General features: G+C 42.3%; 1 protein-coding gene across 1 annotated transcript; it reads left to right on the top strand.

The window, feature by feature from the left end:
• Positions 1–4,933: 4,933 nt before the first annotated feature.
• napgb (N-ethylmaleimide-sensitive factor attachment protein, gamma b) lies at positions 4,934–23,086 on the top strand. The gene is made up of 12 exons (XM_034183439.1): positions 4,934–5,115; positions 5,304–5,371; positions 8,610–8,694; positions 9,047–9,064; positions 10,455–10,485; positions 10,562–10,671; positions 10,873–10,939; positions 11,020–11,090; positions 13,567–13,645; positions 13,974–14,053; positions 14,349–14,478; positions 22,600–23,086. The coding sequence occupies exons 1-12, from the start codon at positions 5,060–5,062 to the stop codon at positions 22,732–22,734; spliced, it is 930 nt and encodes a 309-aa protein (XP_034039330.1). The 5' UTR covers positions 4,934–5,059; the 3' UTR covers positions 22,735–23,086.
• Positions 23,087–23,811: the final 725 nt, after the last annotated feature.

Genomic DNA, 23,811 nt, shown 5'->3' with positions numbered 1-23,811 from the left:
GGCCAGGGAGATAGGGCTCCCTCTGGTGGCTCTTACCTCGCCTGTACAGGTTCGGGCACTAGATGGCTCCCTACTCCCACCGATCACGCATAAGACACCACCAGTAACTCTGGTGGTGTCAGGTAACCACCGGGAGGTGATCGAGTTCTTTGTGACTCAGGCCACCTCCCGTGTGGTTCTGGGTTTTCCCTGGATGCTAAAGCACAATCCCCGGATCGATTGGCCGTCCGGGGTAGTGGTACAGTGGAGCGAGACCTGCCATCGGGAGTGTCTAGGTTCCTCGGTTCCCCCCGGCTCCCATGCTAAGGAGGAGGTCCGAGTCCCGCCCAATCTGAAGGCGGTGCCGGCGGAGTACCATGACCTCGCGGACGTGTTCAGCAAGGATCTGGCTCTCACGCTTCCTCCCCACCGCCCGTATGATTGTGCCATTGATTTGGTTCCAGGCAGTGAGTTCCCGTCCAGTAGGCTGTACAACCTCTCACGGCCGGAACGCGAATCAATGGAGACCTACATCCGGGACTCATTAGCTGCCGGGTTGATCCGGAATTCCACCTCTCCGATGGGTGCTGGTTTCTTTTTTGTGGGTAAAAAAGATGGCGGGCTTCGTCCATGCATTGATTACAGGGGGTTGAACGAAATCACGGTTCGCAACCGATACCCGTTGCCCTTGTTGGATTCAGTGTTCACCCCCTTGCATGGAGCCAGAATCTTCACCAAGCTTGATCTTAGGAATGCGTATCATTTGGTTCGGATCCGGAAGGGAGACGAATGGAAGACGGCATTTAACACCCCATTAGGTCATTTTGAGTACCTGGTCATGCCGTTCGGTCTCACTAATGCTCCCGCGACTTTCCAAGCGTTGGTAAACGATGTCTTGCGGGACTTCCTGCACCGGTTCGTCTTCGTGTATCTAGATGATATACTCATCTTTTCCCCGGATCCTGAGACTCATGTCCGGCATGTCCGTCAGGTCCTACAGCGGTTGTTGGAGAACCGCCTGTTTGTGAAGGGCGAGAAGTGTGAGTTCCACCGCACTTCTTTGTCCTTCTTGGGGTTCATCATCTCCTCTAACTCCGTCGCTCCAAGGTTGCGGCGGTGAGAGATTGGCCCCAACCCACAAGCCGTAGGAAGCTGCAACAGTTCCTCGGCTTTGCTAATTTCTACAGGAGGTTCATTAAGGGCTACAGTCAGGTAGTTAGCCCCCTGACAGCCCTGACCTCACCAAAAGTCCCCTTCACCTGGTCGGATCGGTGCGAAGCCGCGTTCAAGGAGTTGAAACGGCGCTTCTCGTCTGCACCAGTTCTGGTGCAGCCCGACCCTAGCCGCCAGTTAGTGGTTGAAGTGGACGCCTCGGACTCAGGGATAGGAGCGGTGCTCTCCCAGAGCGGGAAGACCGATAAGGTCCTTCACCCGTGTGCCTATTTTTCCCGCAGGTTGACCCCGGCCGAACGGAACTATGACGTCGGCAATCGAGAACTCCTTGCGGTGAAAGAGGCCCTCGAAGAGTGGAGACATCTGTTGGAGGGAACAGCCGTGCCATTCACGGTTTTCACTGACCATCGGAACCTGGAGTACATCAGGACCGCCAAGCGGCTGAACCCCAGGCAAGCCCGCTGGTCACTGTTCTTTGGCCGTTTTGACTTCCGGATTACCTACCGTCCCGGGACCAAGAATCAAAGATCGGATGCATTGTCCCAGGTACACGAAGACGAAGTCAAAACGGAACCGTCGGATCCCCCGGATCCCATCATCCCGGAGTCCGCTATCGTGGCCGCCCTCACCTGGGACGTGGAGAAGACCGTCCGGGAGGCCCTGACCCATGACCCGGACCCCGGAACCGGACCAAAGAACAGACTCTACGTCCCACCGGAAGCCAGAGCTGCAGTACTGGACTTCTGTCACGGTTCTAAGCTCTCCTGTCACCCTGGGGTGCAAAGGACCGTGGCAGTCGTCCGGCAGCGCTTCTGGTGGGCGTCCCTGGAGGCCGACGTCCGGGACTACGTCCAGGCCTGTACCACCTGCGCCAGGGGCAAGGCCGACCACCGAAAGACCTCAGGGCTGCTACAGCCGCTGCCCGTTCCACATCGCCCCTGGTCCCACATCGGCCTGGACTTTGTCACGGGTCTCCCGCCGTCCCAGGGAAACACCGTCGTCTTCACGATAGTGGACCGTTTCTCCAAGGCGGCCCACTTCGTGGCCCTCCCGAAGCTACCAACGGCCCAGGAGACCGCGGACCTCTTGGTCCACCACGTCGTCCGTCTGCATGGGATACCATCAGACATCGTCTCCGATCGCGGTCCCCAGTTTACCTCGCACGTTTGGAGGAGCTTCTGCCGGGAACTGGGGGCCACGGTCAGCCTCTCGTCCGGGTATCACCCCCAGACCAACGGGCAAGCAGAGCGGGCCAACCAGGAACTGGAGCAGACACTACGCTGTGTGACAGCCGCGCACCCGACGGCCTGGAGTACCCACCTGGCCTGGATCGAGTACGCCCACAACAGTCAAGTGTCGTCAGCCACCGGCCTCTCCCCTTTTGAGGTGTGCTTGGGGTATCAGCCCCCCTTGTTTCCGGTGGTTGAGGGAGAGGTCGGTGTGCCCTCGGTCCAGGCCCACCTACGGAAGTGCCGTCGGGTGTGGCGTGCCGCCCGCTCTGCTTTATTGAAGGCCCGGACGAGGGCGAAGAAACATGCAGACCGGCGGCGGGCCCCGGCCCCGAAGTATCGTCCTGGGCAGGAGGTATGGTTGTCCACCAAAGACATCCCTCTGCAAGTGGACTCCCCAAAACTCCAGGAACGATACATCGGACCCTTCAGAATCCTGAAAGTCATCAACCCCGCCGCAGTGAGGCTCCAGCTCCCGGCCTCGCTGTGGATCCACCCAGTATTTCACGTGTCAAGGATCAAGCCCCATCACACCTCACCCCTCTGCACCCCGGGTCCGGCACCACCTCCTGCCCGGATCATCGACGGGGAACCGGCTTGGACTGTGCGCCGGCTCCTCGACGTCCGTCGAATGGGCCGGGGTTTTCAGTACCTGGTGGACTGGGAGGGGTACGGTCCCGAGGAACGCTCCTGGGTGAAGAAGGGCTTCATCCTGGACCCGGCCCTCCTGGCCGACTTCTACCGTCGCCATCCGGACAAGCCCGGTCGTGCGCCAGGAGGCGCCCGTTGAGGGGGGGGTCCTGTTGTGTGGGCCGCTGAAGAGGAGGTACTGCTGGCCCACCACCACCAGAGGGCGCCCTGCCTGGAGTGCGGGCTCCAGGCACCAGAGGGCGCTGCCGCCTTACGGGAGCAGCCAGGGTGACAGCTGTCACCCATCACTGGACACAGCTGTTCCACTCAGCACGGAGGTATATCAGCAGGACGGCGTCTCCACCTCGGTGCCGAGATATCGCCTTAAGATTGAGGTAACCTTCTCTGCAAGCATATTCTGTATAATCTGATAAAACTTGTTAAACCTTTTCAGGACAGCTGACTACTGAAAGCTAATTACTTGGATAAGTACTCACCTTCCTGCTTTATTGTGACAAGAGGTGGAGGCGGCTTCTCCCCTCTCCGTTTACTGGGTGCTGTCGCATCCACACCTGTGTGTTTGTTGCTCTCTCCCGCCAGCAGTACCGGATCCGACGAGCGGAGGCAGTGGCCACCTGGGAATTCGGGACTTGGCGGTTCCAGTACTTCTGGGGTTCGGTGGCAGAGGAGATCTGGGTGGTTCCGGTTCGACTGGGACGGACGTCTCCTACCTTCGAGCCTGCCCACACGACACCAGCAGATTTCGGCTTAAACCCCAAATTATTGATTGTTGTATTGGTTGTGCTCGTTTCACAACAGTAAAACTTGTTATTCACCTTTCTCCATTGTCCGTTCATTACGCCCCCTGTTGTGGGTCCGTGTACCTACACTTTCACAACAACCTGACTGGCAGAGGCCTCCTGCAGCAACCATGTGCTGCATCTGTCAAAAACAGCGCACAAGACTGGGCCTGTTCGGTCAGCTCCGCATCAACCATCCCATCTGGGAATTGATCAGGAGATGGTCTTCCTTGCAACCAAGGGATTGCCATGATGCATGGTAGAAGGCTCTGGATTAGAGGTGGGCGGATCAATCCTAAATATCGATAATATCGATACCAACGCTGGTATTGATATTGAACAATCCTCGTGTAAAAAGATCAATACTCAAGAGAAGTGCTATGAAGGGAAGGAATTCCTTATTTTTTGTATTATTTTATTGTATTGTTCAACTTGAAAAACAATAAGTTTGAAACTGTTTACAGTATTTGTTGTGGTGTGTTAATTTTGTTGTATTGTAGTTTGTCAGCCCTCTACCTCGGGAGATTTTGTTTTAAATTGTGTTGAGTGATGTTTTTTTAAACAAAAAGCGCCTTGGAGCAACTGTTTGTTGTGATTTGGCGAAAATCTATCCTAGGTCTTTTGGATCCTTTGGATCTATGAAGCTTAAATATGAAAAAGTATCGGTATCGGTATAGATATCAGCGATACTGGGCCTGAATTTACTTGGTATCGGATCAAGACCAAAATTCCCGGAATCACCCACCTCTACTCTGGATGGTCTCACTTAGTGGCTGCTGAGGTGTACACTGCAGTAACTAATTCTGCATGCAACCTTTATTTATGCTGAAATTTAATCAGATGTTATAGCACACTTTTGGTCACTGGGTTGGTAGTGGGGGGGGGGGGGCTGCAGCCCCATCAGCCTCCCTCTAGATCCGTCACTGGTACTTATTTTACTAATTTTTTACGTCCACAGTCACACCTCGGGTGACTGTGCGCATGGCATTTTGAAATGAAAGTGACATTTTGAAGCAAATGCTTGCTATTTTTAATACGTTTTAAAATTTGCACACGTAGCCTCAGTTGCTCTCAGTTGTTCTCATTCAGCGACCGTTTGGTTTGATCCTCAGCGGCTCCCGTAACCTGCGACAGGAGGTGACGTTGCATTGAGGAGGAGTTGTCGCTGTCATCCAAACATCGAGGAAAACGTCGCAGACATTATATATCTGATTTATTGGTCAACATTCTAACGACTTAAACGTCGGCATGGCTGCTCAGAAAATCAACGAGGCGCACGAACACATAGCTAAAGCAGAAAAATGGTGAGTCGTTTCCTGGTAAGAATGTAGTGTCACAGTGCTGCTGTTAGCTTCAAGCAGGAAAGGCCACTGTCATGTTTTCATAGTAACCTTTAATTAAACGCCGTCTGTAGTGATTTAAGTGTGATCAGAATTTGAGAAAATAAATGGCTTCGTCTGTTTTAAACTGTCATCATATATTGATTTTGTAGCCTGAAGACAAGTCTGACAAAGTGGAAACCAGATTATGACAGTGCTGCTTCAGAATATGCCAAAGCAGGTACACCAAAATAAACCAGATTCCTTCCTGTTGTTGTTGTGGTGATGATTAATGCCCGATCAAGCTACATCTTATTTACTTATGTATGCTAAGATTTGCTGTTGTACAATGTTTGTTTTATCTTTCTGAGTGGTGGTGTACTATTTTTTTCTATTTATTATTATTATTTATTTGGTATACAGTGCTGTTAAAATGTTTCTGACCCCTTGATATTTTACAGATGTGATTTTTTTGTAATAACATCAAATATTAATCCTCCCTCTCCCAACTCTTCTGTACTTTGCTGCACTGTGAAACCGTCTCATAAGACCGATGATTAAGTTGTGTACATATCATTCATCACAGAACCTACTCTGGACAAACTGTATCTGCATGAATTCCCATTTAAGTCAAAATGGGAGCCTTGCTACTGTCAAGACATGAAGTTTGTAAAATGTTTAAAAAAAAAAAAAAATTATAATTTTGCCTGGGCTGAAGAGGATTAAAAATGCTATTTTATGTTAAATTTTCTGAAGTGATGCAACTAATCTCTGCAACATATAAGACAAAAACAATGTTGATTACATATGTGTGCCCTTTAGTGTAATGCTATACAAATAATGAATGTTTATGAGCGCCTCGTTTAATGGAACATTCTTTCCATTACACAAATGAAAAACATTCATTATTTGTTTTATATATCACCTAAAATAGATCCTCGTCATTTGATATTTTATTACATTTATATTGTATTTTTATTATTTTATTTTATTATAATTATATTTTATAAACAAGAGAAAAGGCACTTGCATTTTGGTGTGTGTCACTGGTTCTTTGATGTGAAGCAGTTCCAAACAATCCAGCACAAACTTTAAATAGCAATCCAATCCAGAATTGTTCTCAGTCAACTTTCAAAAACAGTCAGATACACTGTAGTCCGTAGCTGATGCAGTACATTGTCTTCTTCGTGTACAGACTGCTAGTCTGCTTTCCTCAGTCCAGTGAAAACCCACAACAGAAATTTGTCGAGCTCTTCATTTGACAGTGCTTGTATTTCAGCTACAGACGTCCCAGCAAATATTGCAAATGCCTCCACACAGCTTATGAGGTCTGTTAGAAAAGTATCCGACCTTTTTATTTTTTGCAAAAACCTGATGGATTTGAATCACGTGTGCTTGCATGAGCCAACCTTAAACCTTCGTGCGCATGCGTGAATTTTTTCACGCCTGTTGATTGCGTCATTTGCTGGTAAGCAGCCTTTGTGTGAGGATGGGTGCAGTCTCTCGTCGTTTTTTCTTTGCAAGGAAATGGCGGAACGACTGGAGCAGCGCGACTGCATCAAATTTTGCCAGAAACTGAGCGACAGCCAGGTGGAAACCATTCGGATTATTAAGACGGCTTTTGGTGACGATCCTATGGGCATCAGACAGATTAAGGAGCGGTACAACCGGTTTAAAGATGTCCACACAACGGTGGAGAGCGAGCCGCGCTCCGGTCGGCCATCAACACGCTGAAATGACCAGATCATTTCCAAAGTGAACGCTGTGGTGATGCGGGACCGTTGTGTGACTATCCGAGAAATTGCGGAAGAGGTGGACATCAGCACTTTTTTGGCACATTCCACTGTGACAGAAGATTTGGCCATGAAAAGAGTTGCATCGAAATTCATGCTGATGGCTTCGGCACGAAGCTGCCGACAGAGCAAAAACAACTCTGTGTTAAAGTCTCACAGGACATGCTGGACTCTGAAAAATGATGCCCACCTCTTCCACCATTTGGAAGATTCAGATGGCTTTTGGTGGCTTTTCAGTCGTGTGACTATCTGAGAAATTTTGGAAGAGGTGGGCATATCACAGCATGCCCCCCCCCCCCCCCCCACTAAAGTAAACCTGATTTTGGTCCGCACACAAAAATGGTAACCTTAGTACAGAACAAACTTGCTGTTTTTGCGAACACGCAGATTACAAATATATAAATCTGGTATGGGGTAATCTCAGTACGTGACAGTGGAATGGAACAGAGCAGGATTTACATACCAAGAAAAAAAAACTAAAAATGAGCCAAATGTAGGCTTGAATGCCCCGTGTGCTTTTCTGACAAACTAATCTTTCTAGTAGAGTTCATGTCTTGGTTTTAAGAAAATCCTTCTCTGTTCTACTCCACCATTAAGGTGTAACATTTCACTCTGCATGGTTTCTTCACTCACAGCCTCAGAAGCCTGTAACTCCTTCAGAGTTGTTGTGGGTGTCTTGGTGGCTTATCTCACTAGTTTCTAATTACAGGGTCACTCAGTTTGTGAGAACCACCTACTCTAGCCAGATTTACCATACTGTTTATATTTTTTGATGATTGATGGAAACTAAGTTTAAGACGTATTCTACCCTGACTTGTTGAAAACCCAATGTAAACGTGATGATTTTGTTGCGTTCTACTAATGAGGACAAGTAATTGTTCACACCATTACTTTGGCTTTGACGTCATGTTGTAGAGATATGGTTTGTTTTTGAGTTTAAAGGACATAATTTTACAAATTGTTATTTAAAGAAGCCTGTTTTTTCTTTGGGTAATAAAAAAATTAACATGTCAGTGTTCTCAAAAAGGATTTTTTTCACAGCATAGGGGGGAACTTAGCGGGGTACAGCCACACAACAAGCGTTGCAGGGGTGAGTAATGTAGGAGGGTCCAGGGGCATCCCCCTCCCCAGGAAAATTATTAAGTTTTTAACCCTTTGAAACACTATTTCCTACATTTTGAGGGCCACTTTGTGTTGCTAACTGGGTTGTTAAATAGCGTGCAACATGTCCTTTAAAAAAGGAAAGAAAAAAAAAACATAAAAGCCCCCTATGCTGATTAAATCACAGCATAGGGGCCCAAATCACAGCATAGGAGGGGATCCAAATCACAGCATAGGAGGGGATCCAAATCACAGCATAGGGGCCCCTATGTTCAACTGCGCTGGTGAGAACCCTACATGTAATAAACGCAAACCGAATTTTGCCAATTTATATATTTTATATAGCGCCAATTCACGATTTCATTGTGAATTGGCGCTATATAAATTATATAAATTTGAATTTTTGAATTTGAATGTACAAAAGCCCAAGAGGGCACACACATTTTGACAGCACTCTACATTATTTCATTCTTTTCTGATCTGGCAGAGAGAACAGCTGAAGAATTCCACTTTGCATGTATCATGAACCTGTGCAAGTACTGTGCAGTATTTCTGTTCTACTCTGTTCTGTGTGCTGCTTTCTAGCTGTGTGCTTCAAGAATGCTAAGCAGTATGAACAAGCAAAGGATGCTTATCTGAAGGAAGCGGAGTACCACACAGAAAACAAGGCGTATCCTCACTGTTGCCTCCTCACAAAACACACAGAGCAATATCAAGACTGTAGGAAGCCACTCCACCCCAGGACCTGCAATCACACTGTCAAGCACTCAGCAGACTCCACAAAACAACACAATATGTTCCACAATGCTGACCAGATGTTCACTGTTAAGATGCTTTTGAGCCCAGATGTCCCAGATGTAGTTGTGTGCTGTTGTCTCAGATCTGATTGCGTAATATCTAAATGTATCCAGATGGACAGATTCTACCCTGAATATTAACACTGACTTTTTGAGACGTTTGAGTTCTTCTACATTCACACTGATTCATATCAGATATTAAAATTTTCTTAACTTCTCATCCAGACTCTTTCATGCTGCAAAGTAAGTATTTTGTGTTTTTTTGTAAGCTCTGTATTTTATTTAGTTTTCTTAGTGTGGATGAGATACCTCAATGTGTTATTGACAGACCTCCATCACAGTTAGTGGTGCTGATTACATTTTGGGACTGATCTACATCATGATAACCTCAGCCAACGTTTGTTTGTTTGTCTGTTTGTGAACAGCCTGGAGCCCACAATTTTTCATATATCGTTATAATTTTTTTTTCTAAAGATTCATATCCTGATAGGCAAGAACTGCTTAAATTTTCAAGGTCATAGGTCAAAGGACAAATTCAGGAAAAATCATTTTCAAAAATTGGAAAATCCCTATCTTTAACACTGAACTAATTTTTAATATGCATTTAAAAAAAATAATACCTCTGTCAAAAAAGATCAAATCTCTTTCATATTTCAGTGTGTTATGAAGGATGTCTCCTTTATCGACTGACAAAGTTTGAGTCGGATCTGTTCCAGATTACAGATTTTATGTCCATTTAAATTTAACACTGAAAACCTCATTTAATGTATATTTTACAAGATATATTAATCAAACGTGCCTAAATCACTGTCATATTTGAAACTGAGGTGCAGATTGTCACGCACTATCATCTGACAATGTCTGATCCGGATTGTGGATTTTGTGGACATTTGAATTTAATATTGAAAAGCCCATTTGTTGTACATTTTGCATTATATCTCAATCAAAAGTGCCTAAATCGCTCTCATATGTGACAATGAGGTGCAAACTGGCACTTTCAATGAATAGACTAAGTTTGATCCCCATCTGATCCGTATTGCAGATTTAGTGGATATTTTATTCCTTTTAACATTGAAAAGCCCTTTTGATCTATATTTTGTATTATATTTTAACTTATGAAAAGCCACTTCTAACAACTTTGACCTTGAAAATTTTTTTCCAGGTAAAAATTTGTGGAATTGGAAACTAGTGTTGGTGGAGGTGCTCTAGTTTTGCTCATGAATCGATTGTAATAGTTCCATAACAAAATGATAAGGCATTTTGGTCCATTTGCCCTGTAGTAATAAACTATTAATACCAATCAGTGTGTAATTTGGTTTGGGGCTATATTGTGATCTGCCAGACTGAGCTGTATATGAATTTATTTATTTATATGACAAAAAAGGACACACAAAACCGTTACCTTAGGTTCAGATGTCGGTAATGTTATGTTCATTAAGCTAACCACTTCACTGTGAACATATATTTTTAGTTTTAATTAAAGATGTGGAGGACATCTCAATCCTGAATCTGTAGTTTTGGGAAGATGAGGTTTTGGCAAAGTTTGTAATATTTGATTTGTCTCTTTTATTTGTTTTTAATCAGTACCAGGTATTGGCGCTACATTTTAAATTAAAACTGTCTTCTGTCTTAGGGCAATTGAACAGGCAGGTATGATGATGAAGGTGAGTGTAAACACTGAACTGCAGTTGAGATAACGTGTCTGCAGACTAAAATTTTGCTGTGTCTGTTCTGCAACAGGATCTTAAGAAGATGTCCGAGGCTATCCAGTACATAGAGAAAGCGTGCATGATGTACATGGAAAATGGAACACCTGATACTGCAGCCATGGCTCTGGACAGGGCTGGAAAGTAAAATAAATACTTTTTTTTCCACACCTGAGGCATTTTATTGACTGAATGATATTAGACGAAAGAATTATGGATGACTGTAGAGTGTTAGGAGGCAGTGTACTTTTCAGTTCGACTGTATATCAGGTGGGGTGAGCGATACCAGGCAGGAGAACGGTTTGATTTCCTTTTTTGTCTAAAATGTATTCATAATTTTCCCAGACTGATTGAACCGATAAACCTGGAGAAAGCTGTGGATCTATATCAGAAGGCAGCAGGTGTGTTTGAGGTACGACTGAATTGTTAACTCTTTGCTGATTGATGATTTAGTTTCTTGTTGCTGTTTGCATTCATGTTTTGTGTTTGTAGAATGAGGACCGTTTGCGTCAGGCCGTTGAACTTCTGGGCAAAGCCTCCAGACTTCTGATCAGGTTAAAACGGTAAGCAGGATGGAAAGCTGAAATCGTATGCTACCTTGTCTGTCCTGCATATTGTTACGCTGCATCCACACAACTGGATGTAGTGACATGAATCTTATTTTATCTCCCCCCCAGGCTTATTTTTTTCAGGAGGTTCATACTCATTTTTGTTAATTATCTGTTATGTGACACTAGTGTGAACAGTACACTGCTTTAAAACACCAGTCATTCACGGGTTGCGGTGGCATAGTATCTTAGGGCCTTATGCACGAGCAGGGGTAAGATGATGCGTGAGATCAATAGATGGATCCGTGCTGGGTGTAGTCTGCTGAATGCTGTACCGGACCATCGCGGTAAAGAAAGAGCTTAGCCAGAAAGCAAGACTCTCGATTTATCTTGCCTATTGTCATGACATTTGGGTAGTGAACCAGAAAACAAGGTCGTGGATACACGCAGTGACAATGAGGTTCCTCTGTAGGGCACCCAGATTTGCATTCAGTGACAGGGTGAGACTTTTGCATATCCATGATGGACTGTGAGTAAAACCGCTTATTCTTCGCATCAAAAGGAGCCAGCTGAGTTGATTCAGGTCATTTGGTGGAGAGGTCTCACAGCCAGCTGTAACTTGGAGGAGGCCCAGGGATGACCCAGAAAACTGTTTTTATTTTTGGTTGTTTTTGGGTAATTTGTGTTGATTTGTCATTTTTTTGTTGCATTTTGTCACTTTTTAGTCATTTTTGTTGATTTATTTTGTTTTATTATTTTTTTTCTAGGAATTTTGTCTTTTTTTTTTTGTTGTTGAATTTTGTCTCTTTTGTCACTATCCCAAACCGTTTTGTCCCATGTCAGGTCAAGCTCAGAAAAATTCACTTAACTCTGAAATATCACAGGTTATTAATGGTTGCTGCTCATTCTTCTAACACAAAAGAAAAAACAAATCCAGTAGGCCGTAAGCCATCTGGAGGCATTTGCAATATTCACTGGGATGTATCTACCTAAAGTAGAACCGCTGTCAGATGAAGAGCTCAACAAATTTCTGTTGCAAATTTTCACTGGACTAAGAAAAACAGAAGAATACGAACGAAGAAGTCAGTGCATGGTATCAGCTATGGACTACAACATCAGGATTACTTTTGAACTCTCTGACTGTTATGGCAAGTTGACTGAGAACAATTTTGGATTGGATTGGACTGCTATTTAAAATTTGTGTTGGACTGTTTGGAACCTCTTGACATCAAAGGACCAGTGACACACACCAAAATGTAAATCCCTTTTGTTTTGTTTCTAAATTAATAAAATATCAAATTTTATGCATTTTAGCAAACAAATGAAATGGACAAATAATGCCTCACATTCACCCTGATGTGAGGGTGCTGCCATACAAGGTACTCACTACACACTGGGAGCAACGAGGGCGGCAAATAATGAATGGTTTTTCATTCGTTCAATGGTATGAATATTTCATGAGGTGAAAGATGGAATGTGCATTCAACGAGGTGAATTATTTGTATAATAAGGACCTCCATTCTTATTTTTCTTCTGAAAAGGCACCAGAAGCAATTTACAGACACACACGGAAATTCAAAAGTTTCCCACACACACCCTTCCTGCCCACTCCCCATCACACACCTTTGGCATTTGTTACAGCTCCAAGAAAAGTTTGCCCTTTAGTTGCCCTAAAAAAAGGGGGGGGGGCACAAGAAAAAAGCTTCTCCTTTCTTTCCAATCTGGCACAAACATTATACTTGATGCAATTCACCATTATGTGGAGAATCGGCAGTAGTGGTGTTGAACCAGGAACCTTCCGCACTAGAAACAAGCACACTAACTGCTTAGCCACCACCTTGCTGATTGTAAGCGGCTTCATTGGCCTATCTGAAATCTTTGAAAAAGTGCAGTCTTTGCATTACTGTGTGAAATAAATACCTAAAAACCATGTAAATTAATGTGTTTTTATTGTTTGGAAGATAACTTTTACATCTAAAAAGCTTCACTGCAGTTTGGCTGCTTCCCCACCCACCACTAACTTATTTCTTGGTTGAACTGTGTAGGAGGCCTGGCTGAGGATAGTGTAAGGAGGTGTTGGCTGAGCTGCATAGTCTGTTCCCACTGCCACCCTTTAAAACACTGTGAGTGCTGATTCACCCGACATAACAACAGCCAAAAAAAAAGGGACGCAAAACGATTAATCAAAATTTTTTTTTTTTTCTCCCAACATGACTGTAGGAAGCAAAAAAGTACATCACAAACTTCTGATGGGTGCGTTTGTTTGCCCTTGAATAATAATAATTTTTTTTGTCTTCTTTACTAATTCTTCAAATTATTCAGATTAACATATTTAGATTCTCCAGCTACTGTGACAGTTTTGCATCACACAACCCCAAATTGTTTCTCGTCTGGTCAAGAGGGATTAAAAGACCCCTGTAGACATGGTTCAGTAGAGAACCACTAAAAACAGTGTGCTCTGATGATGATTCTCTCTCATCTGTCCTACCAGGCTGGATGAAGCAGCAGCTGCCGTGCAGAAAGAGAAGAACATGTACAAAGAGATTGAGAACTTTCCCATGTGTTTCAAGGTGGGTTTTATTGTGACTGTGAGTTTATCTTTCCGTGAATTCAAATGACAAATTGCATTTAAAAACAAAATGAATGCATTTTTTTATTTGATGTCATACCATTTATTTAATGTGTAAAAGGTTAAGGGTTCCCAGACTTTTGTATGGCACTGTTGGTAACATTATGTTTGGGTTTTTTTGGGGACTGTAAACAAACTGACCATTGCTAATCTCTTAGACTGATGAAGTCGAAAAATGCATCAAAAGCTCTGACCATGTATGTGTGGAGAAAGGAGCCTACATTTTTTTTTTTAATTATCCATGTCGGTCTATACGTGTCATTCTTCAGAAAACAACGGCCCAAGTTCTGATTCACCTTCACAGAGGCGACTACGTCGCGGCTGATAAATGCGTGCGAGAAAGTTACAGGTATGTTTAACCACTTTCTGTCCGATCTGTGTCCTGCTGGTGTCTGAGACCTGTCTGTCACTCAGGGAGGACCATGCATCCACAGGTTTCCATTACAACCAAAATCCATCGGTGCAATTTTCAGCTGAAGTGACTGGTTGGAGTGAAAACCTGAAGACACTTTGGTCATGTGACACTCCCCACTAGTCCTGTATAACCCATCATGAAAATTGATATTTTTTCCATTACATTATCCATTCTTCATGGTGTAACGCCAACATCGCTTAATGATCATATGTTGATTGACCTCTGCCAGTTTACCCGGCTACAGTGGAAGCGAAGATTGTGTTGCCATGGAGACACTGCTGCAGGGCTACGATGAACAAGATGAGGACCAGGTCTATCGTGTGTGCAATTCACCTTTACTGAAGTACATGGATAATGATGTGAGTACCACTTCCACGCTAGCACTTAGAGTCAGGGTAAGGAGCGCCTGCTGTGGACATGTGTTTCTATATGGGATGATGCTTTAGCACCACATCAGTCACCATCTTCACACATTCACTCACTTTTTCATTTACTGATAGAGTTGCAATGTTTAACACTGTGGGTTAGTTGTTGTAAATACTCTTAGCATTAACACGTTAATGTCCACTCTTCTCTTTTAAGACAAAGTCTGCAACAATTTTATTATGATTATCATTAAGTATACAAAAAGGACATATACACACATACAGTTGTCTCTTCATCAATCGATATTCTAATATTCTCGCAGCTTAAAGCAGATAACCCATAAGTTGGAGAGGAAATGGCGTCTCACTAATTTAGAAGATCTTCACTTAGCCTGGAAAAAGAGTCTGTTGCTCTATAAAAAAGCCCTCCGTAAAGCTAGGACATCTTACTACTCATCACTAATTGAAGAAAATAAGAACAACCCCAGGTTTCTTTTCAGCACTGTCGCCAGGCTGACAGAGTCAGAGCTCTATTGAGCCGAGCATTCCTTTAACTTTAACTAGTAATGACTTCATGACTTTCTTTGGAAATAAAATTTTAACTATTAGAGAAAAAATTACTCATAACCATCCCAAAGACATATCGTTATCTTTGGCTGCTTTCAGTGATGCTGGTATTTGGTTAGACTCTTTCTCTCCGATTGTTCTGAGTTATTTTCATTAGTCACTTCCTCCAAACCATCAACATGTCTATTAGACCCCATTCCTATCAGGCTGCTCAAGGAAGCCCTACCATTAATTAATGCTTCGATCTTAAATATGATCAATCTATCTTTATTAGTTGGCTATGTACCACAGGCTTTTAAGGTGGCAGTAATTAAACCATTACTTAAAAAGCCATCACTTGACCCAGCTATCTTAGCTAATTATAGGCCAATCTCCAACCTTCCTTTTCTCTCAAAAATTCTTGAAAGGGTAGTTGTAAAACAGCTAACTGATCATCTGCAGAGGAATGGTCTATTTGAAGAGTTTCAGTCAGGTTTCAGAATTCATCATAGTACAGAAAGAGCATTAGTGAAGGTTACAAACGATCTTCTTATGGCCTCAGTGGACTCATCTCTGTGCTTGTCCTGTTAGACCTCAGTGCTGCTTTTGATACTGTTGACCATAAAATTTTATTACAGAGATTAGAGCATGCCATAGGTATTAAAGGCACTGCGCTGCAGTGGTTTGAATCATATTTATCTAATAGATTACAATTTGTTCATGTAAATGGGGAGTCTTCTTCACAGACTAAGGTTAATTATGGAGTTCCACAAGGTTCTGTGCTAGGACCAATTTTATTCACTTTATACATGCTTCCCTTAATCAATCAATCAATCAATCAATCAATTTTATTTACATAGCGCCAAATCACAACAAACAGTTGCCCCAAGGCACTTTATATTGTAAGGCAAGGCCATACAATAATTACGTAAAAACCCCAACGGTCAAAACGACCCCCTGTGAGCAAGCACTTGGCGACAGTGGGAAGGAAAAACTCCCTTTTAACAGGAAGAAACCTCCAGCAGAACCAGGCTCAGGGAGGGGCAGTCTTCTGCTGGGACTGGTTGGGGCTGAGGGAGAGAACCAGGAAAAAGACATGCTGTGGAGGGGAGCAGAGATCAATCACTAATGATTAAATGCAGTAGGCAGTATTATTAGAAAGCATTGCTTAAATTTTCATTGTTACGCAGATGATACCCAGCTTTATCTATCCATGAAGCCAGAGGATACACACCAATTAGTTAAACTGCAGGAATGTCTTACAGACGTAAAGACATGGATGACCTCTAATTTCCTGCTTTTAAATTCAGATAAAACTGAAGTTATTGTACTTGGCCCCACAAATCTTAGAAACATGGTGTCTAACCAGATCCTTACTCTGGATGGCATTACCCTGACCTCTAGTAATACTGTGAGAAATCTTGGATCTTCTTCTTCTTACTTATAAGGTTTTGAATAATCAGGTCCCATCTTATCTTGGGGACCTCGTAGTACCATGTCACCCCAATAGAGCGCTTCGCTTTCAGACTGCAGGCTTGCTTGTAGTTCCTAGGGTTTGTAAGAGTAGAATGGGAGGCAGAGCCTTCAGCTTTCAGGCTCCTCTCCTGTGGAACCAGCTCCCAATTCAGATCAGGGAGACAGACACCCTCTCTACTTTTAAGATTAGGCTTAAAACTTTCCTTTTTGCTAAAGCTTATAGTTAGGGCTGGATCAGGTGACCCTGAACCATCCCTTAGTTATGCTGCTATAGACGTAGACTGCTGGGGGGTTCCCATGATGCACTGTTTCTTTCTCTTTTTGCTCTGTATGCACCACTCTGCATTTAATCATTAGTGATCGATCTCTGCTCCCCTCCACAGCATGTCTTTTTCCTGGTTCTCTCCCTCAGCCCCAACCAGTCCCAGCAGAAGACTGCCCCTCCCTGAGCCTGGTTCTGCTGGAGGTTTCTTCCTGTTAAAAGGGAGTTTTTCCTTCCCACTGTAGCCAAGTGCTTGCTCACAGGGGGTCGTTTTGACCGTTGGGGTTTTACATAATTATTGTGTGGCCTTGCCTTACAATATAAAGCGCCTTGGGGCAACTGTTTGTTGTGATTTGGCGCTATATAAAAAAAAATTGATTGATTGATTAAACAATCTGGATGGTCTTTTTTTCTCTTTTGTCCGGAGGACACGACGTCCATGATTTCCAAAAACAATTTGAAATGTGGACTAATCAGTCCACAGTACACTTTTCCACTTTGAGTCTGTCCATTTCAAATGAGCTCGCACCCAGAGAATGTGGTGGCAGTGTTTCTGGATGTTGTTGATGTATGGCTTTTGCGTTGCATGGTAGAGTTTTAACTTGCACTTGTAGATGTAGCGACGAACTGTGTTAACTGACAATAGTTTTTTGAAGTGTTCCTGAGCCCACGCGGTAAAAACCTTTACACAATGAAGTCGCTTTTTAATGCAGTGCCCCCTGAGGGATCGACGGTCACGGGCATTCAGTGTTGGTTTTCGGCCTTGCCGCTTACGTGTAGAAAATTCTTCAGATTCTCTGAATCTTCTGATTACATTATGGACTGTAGATGATGGAATCCCTACATTCCTTGCAATTGAACATTGAGAAACATTGTTAAACTGTTGGACTATCTTGTCACGCAGTTGTTCACAAAGTGTTGATCCTCACCCCATCTTTGCTTGTGAATGGCTGAGCCTTTTGGGGATGCTCCTTTTATACCCAATCATGATACTCACCTGTTTCCAAACAGGTGTTCTTTGAGCATTCATCAACTTTCTCAGTATTTTGTTGCCCCGTCCCAACTTTTTTGAAATGTGTTGCAGGCATGCATTTCAAAATGAGCAAATATTTGCACAAAAAGTTTATCAGTTTGAACATTAAATATCTTGTCTTTGTGTTGTATCCAATTGAATATAGGTTGAAGAGGATTTGCAAATCATTGTATTCTGTTTTATTTACATTTCACACAACGTCCCAACTTCATTGGAATTGGGGTTGTAAATCCACTGGTTTTTCAGTGCGGACAGCTCGTCGATCTTGTTCAGCAGCGAGTTCACATTTCCCTTGATCACAGAGGGAATCAATGGTTTGTAGCGCTTCCAGTTGTCTGCTAGCCTAGCCTTTAGCTTAGCCCAGCCTTGCAGCCCCTGGGTCTCCTCCTCACCTCTGCTGGGATGGGGTGTCATATCCTGGCTAATTCCTTTGTTTTCAGAGCCAGCAGTTCCTCTTTTGAATAACTTAGAAAAAAAAAGCTGGCTCCTGTTCGCGTTAGAAAGCAGGGCTGTGGGCGTGGTGGGGGGGTGTTAGTGTTGTACTCTTTAATCGTGATCGTTACTGAGTTTTTAAAATGCTTATCGCAAAACGTTCTTTTTTATGACATCATGCAAGTTTTATAAGTTCGCGGACACTGATCTCTGTGTTACAGATACATATGTTTCCTCGGATCCGCGGAGATTCGCGGAGGAAAAATGCCACTCAAAGCATAGCTGTTACGACAGTTGTCGTAAAGCGGGACTGGTTGGTTGCTGCGTTGACGTTGTGTGGCTCCTGTGTGAAGCTTAGCTAAACGTAGCATGTGGACATCGCACACTTTTAGAACTTTGAAGTTTTTAAAAGAATAATTTTGCAGCATGTCTGTGTCACGGAGCGACATCAGACAGAGCGAAGATGACGAGAAAGACGGTTTGAAAAAGTCTGATAAGGACAAGAATCCGTGGAATTGTTGCTGGCTTCATTAACACACCTGAAAGATAAATGGGAAAAGTGAACTGGTAAGAATTTTTTTTTTTTCTCTCTCTGGAAAATAAACATTGTGCTGTTCAAACAGGATTTCAGAAAAGATTATGTGCCTTTTTTTTTTTTCTTTCATTAATCTAGATTTTCTTTCATTGAAAAAAAAAAAAAGACATTGTGGCTTTGAATGAATTTAGGCTACATGAATTTACACAACAATGTAAATTAATTTTTATTAATGTAGACTTTTTTCATGCGGAAAAAAAAGACTGTGGCTTTGAGTGGATTTACAGGAATTTACACAATAATGTGTGGCTTTTTAAGGTATGTTATTGATATTTTACCCTGATTTTTAAAATATTCTACAATCTTTAGCTGTAGTTTTTGACATGGTTTAACAGCCTTTTCAGTCTTCATGAATTTCATGTAGTTTAATTGTTGTGAGTTAATGCATAATTTGGTTTACAATTAAAAGGAAAATCATACCAGGTCCTACTTCCATGTCATATTCTGTTATTTCAACATGATCATTGATGGTTCAAATGAAAGGTTGAATCTAGGATCATTTAAATATGCACTAATTTTGAGATTTGTTCTTCCAGGAGATGTTGAAAATGTATCAGTAGATGAAAATTTAATTTGGTTTCTGGGGCCCACAAGGCCCTAGACCCCGGCTCCTGGGGAGCTGCGCCCCCCAGGCCCCCTGCGAATTTTCCTCGGATTTTAAAATTTTCATTTCACAGCCCTGAGAAAGTTAAAAATATCCATTGGATATGTATAAAGCACATAATGTCTTCATTAGGCTAGGCAGCATGGTGGCTTAGTGGTTAGCACTGGTCCCTTGCAGCAAAAAGGTTTTGGAATTGCTTCTCGCCATTTCTGTGTGGAGTTTGCGTGTTTCCCCTGGCACTCCGCTTTCCTCCCACAATCAAAAACATGCTTATTGAAGGTTTGCTCCTTTCTCTGCCCCTGACCAAGGCAGCGTCTCTACATCTGGAGTTGGACCCCGGGCGCTGGACTGTTGCTGCTCACTGCTCCTAGTGGTTAGATTATGTCTAGCTGTAATAGATGCAGAGGACAAATTTCATTGTATACAGTAGTGTTCAGAATAATAGTAGTGCTATGTGACTAAAAACATGAATCCAGGTTTTGAGTATATTTCTTATTGTTACATGGGAAACAAGGTACCAGTAGATTTAATAGATTCTCACAAATCCAACAAGACCAAGCATTCATGATATGCACACTTTTAAGGCTATGAAATTGGGCTGTTAGTAAAAAAAAAGTAGAAAAGGGGGTGTTCACAATAATGGTAGCATCTGCTGTTGACGCTACAAACTCAAACTATTATGTTCAGATTGCTTTTTTTAGCAATCCTGTGAATCAGTAAACTAGTATTTAGTTGTATAACCACAGTTTTTCATGATTTCTTCACATCTGCGAGGCATTAATTTTGTTGGTTTGGAACCAAGATTTTGCTAATTTACTAGTGTGCTTGGGGTCATTGTCTTGTTGAAACACCCATTTCAAGGGCATTTGGGGGTCATCTCACAAACTGTCTCCGGCCCTTGGACCCAAAAAGAACAGTTTTACTCTCATCAGTCCACAAAATATTCCTCCATTTCTCTTTAGGCCAGTTGATGTGTTCTTTGGCAAATTGTAACCTCTTCACATGTCTTTTATTTAACAGAGGGACTTTGCGGGGGATTCTTGCAAATAAATTAGCTTCACACAGGCGTCCCAGCACTTACAGGTAACTCCAGACTCTTTGATCATCCTGGAGCTAATCAATGGGTGAGCCTTTGCCATTCTGGTTATTCTTCTATCCATTTTGATGATTGTTTTCCGTTTTCTTCCACGCGTCTCTGGGTTTTTTTTTGGTTGTTTTTTTTTTTGTCCATTTTAAAGCATTCGAGATCATTGTAGATGAACAGCCTATAATTTTTTGCACCTGTGTATAAGTTTTCCCCTCTCCAATCAACTTTTTAATCAAACTACGCTGTTCTTCTGAACAATGTCTTGAACGTCCCATTTTCCTCAGGCTTTCAATTAGAAAAGCATGTTCAACAGGTGCTGGCTTCATCCTTAAATAGGGGACACCTGATTCACACCTGTTTGTTCCACAAAACTGACGAACTCACTGACTGAATGCCACACTGCTATTATTGTGAACACCCCCTTTTCTACTTTTTTTTACTAATAGCCCAATTTCATAGCCCTAAGAGTGTGCATATCATGAATGCTTGGACTTGTTGGATTTGTGAGAATCTACTGGTACCTTGTTTCCCATGTAACAATAAGAAATATACTCAAAACCTGGATTAATCTTTTTAGTTACATAGCACTACTATTATTCTGAACACTATTGTACATGTACAATGAAAATAACTGCTGTATTCTATTCTGTGAGAAGAACAGAAGGGTAGAAAAGATAAGAAAAAAGCTAAAAAAAAAAAAGGTAAAACTGGAGAGCTACTAGAGAGGCAGCTGTCTCCCACAGAGCCACACTTTTTTGTTGGTAAAGATGAAGTTTTCATTTTAGTCTCTGTCTGAGTCAAACCCACTCTGGGCAGGTAATCAGCTAGTAATAGATAAAACAGTAACAAAGAATATACTTAAGAGTTAACTTAAAGTACAAATTTACACACCTTTAATCAGCAGTCAAGAACATGTGAGTCTCGAGTCCTGTTGCCTCATTTGAACTCGGCTGCCAAGTCTCAACCAGTAGACTACTCCACAACAATGATGTGCTATAGGAAAAAGCTAAATTTGGCTGCATGTGATGGAAGCGTATGTGTCGGCACATGCTGTATGGCTTAGCCAAGTCAGCCATATGCGCCAATACATGGGCATTCAGTATCTTATCAGTTAGTAATAGAACTTTAAAATCTGCCTTCAACCAAACAGTGAAGAGGAACCGACGCAGGAGTGATCGTCAAATTTTCCAGTTCCAGTCATAACTCCAGCACTGCGCATTTGTCTGCCACGTTTTGCTTCAATTAGCATCTGTTGCTCACCTCATGTAGAGTGCACTGCAGGTGTCTTCTCCATTTCAACATCCGTAAATCTGCAATTGACCTCGTGGTCTGTTGAAGAAAGCTTGAAGCTCTCTGTTTTTTTGTTTTTTTTTTTCCCTAATTTTGGAGAGCATAAAAATAACATCACACAGTGATTTATTGCTTACAGTTTATTTGGGAGATTCTTAGACTACGGGCACTTATGTCCTTTGATCATATTGTATGAAAAACAGAAAAAAGGGGAAATTTCACACTTTTATAGTTATCTTTACAATGAAAGTGTGTTAAGAAATTTGTTCTAGTAGTCTATGATGACTTTTTCACCTTTTTTCAGCATTATATGCAAATATTGCTGTTTTGTGCTTGTCCCACACCCAGACTTTTGATCTTCAATGATAAAAATGAATGGTAAAGAAACATTTTTTCTAATGTTTTAAACTATCTCTGAATAAAATATCAGTAAAATAATCAAAACATAATTGGGGTATTCAGTATCATACAACTGTTGTGATTTTTTTTTTTTTAAACAAAATGTAGTTGTCCCACACTATTGCCGTAATTTCCACCACAACACTGTAATGTCCCTTTAAACAGTTTGTATGAAAGATTGTTTGGGTAGTTTCTATGGAGGTAAACAGTGACATCAGAGCACATGTATATAGCGCCAAATCACAACAAACAGTTGCCCCAAGGCGCTTTATATTGTAAGGCAATGGTGTGGTGGAAATTACATTTACAAGGCCAGTAGTGCCCGTAGTTAAAGAATCACCCATTTACTGAGGGCACTTGATGACTCGTTTGAATGCTTTTGTGCTGACAGTACGCAAAGCTGGCCATCTCACTGCGGGTACCCGGAGGAGGAAAGAAGAAATCAGCAGCAAACCCACAAGGTGGCGCCAGTGGGGCACCAGCTGCTGCTGAGGAGGAGGATGATTATGAAGGAGGGCTGTGTTAGCCTACATTCTGCAAAAACCACTTCATCGTTGAACTCCAGGCTGTTTGATCCATATTGTGCAAAATCAAGTATTTTTTTGTTTGTCCTTTTTAAGCAATAAAAGAAATGTCAGCAGTTACATTAAGTGTTGCATAAGATTTGAAGAGCCTTTTAAATGGGCTTTATTACTGGTGGCACCTCAGTGTAATTAAAAAAAATTATTATTCCATGTTCTATAAAGTATGAAAGTCTGTCACATGTAAATGTTCCTTTGTTGTTGTTTTTTGAAGATGTAAATTTTGCTGTTATTGTTTGTGGATAGTGTCGGATTGCTACACCATACACTAAAATCTGAAATTTTCTCAATATGTCATGAGATGTTGGATGTGTATTTGTCTTTGTACAGAGTTAAGTTATTCAGTGTTCACAACTCTGGCCTGGTAAATATTACTGCAACATTACAGAATCAGTTTATGCATGGAATAACATTTGAAGTAATCAAATAATAAATCCAAATTAGTTTTAAGTGTCTGTGAATTACTCAAGCCTGATAACAGCCTAATAATTACTATGATCATCATTAAGCGCATGTGCTTAAAGTAAAATGGTATCCACTGCTTTTCCTGATGACGTTGCAGTCAATCAGACATGTTGGTGATGCTTTGCACAACAATTGCAGCTGTGTCTGAATTTCTCATTTTCACAATACGCTCAAATTAAAACTATTACGATCGGTAAATGAGGGCATGCGCTGATATTATTCACTGCATTTCTGATTTTTTTTTTTTATGTTGAATTGGGGTACTGAATTGAGCCTGATGCAAATAAAAGTCATGAAATAGTCCTTAGATATTTTAAGGGTTTATACCTTTTTTCTTTTTTTTTTTAGTTTGAGTTTGTGCTGTTCTATACTTTAAAAAAAAAAAGAAAATCTCAATTTTTTTCCCCAATCAATAAATATTTCCTTTGTGTGGAACTTAATTGTCTGTTTTCTTCAATGAGTATAAAAGCAGCTGCAAATGTGTACACCACCACATGTGCACTACCTTGCTGAATGTTAACCCTGAACCCTCAAAATAATCTGTGTTGATTGTTCCC

The sequence above is a fragment of the Thalassophryne amazonica genome, chromosome 12, assembly GCF_902500255.1.
Source record: "Thalassophryne amazonica chromosome 12, fThaAma1.1, whole genome shotgun sequence".
Classification (NCBI taxonomy): Eukaryota; Metazoa; Chordata; class Actinopteri; order Batrachoidiformes; family Batrachoididae; genus Thalassophryne; species Thalassophryne amazonica.
The sequence above is the reverse complement of the archived record's forward strand: the minus strand, read 5'-3'. Positions and strand labels throughout refer to the sequence as shown.

What these genes read in the sequence shown, in the direction of transcription:
- napgb (XM_034183439.1), top strand. Translation starts at nt 5,060, where the DNA reads ATGGCTGCTCAGAAAATCAACGAGGCGCACGAACACATAGCTAAAGCA. An exon ending in AGGCAGGTATGATGATGAAG is followed by an intron (nt 10,486 to 10,561) that starts GTGAGTGTAAAC and finishes GTTCTGCAACAG; the next exon opens with GATCTTAAGAAGATGTCCGA. An exon ending in AGGCAGCAGGTGTGTTTGAG is followed by an intron (nt 10,940 to 11,019) that starts GTACGACTGAAT and finishes TTGTGTTTGTAG; the next exon opens with AATGAGGACCGTTTGCGTCA.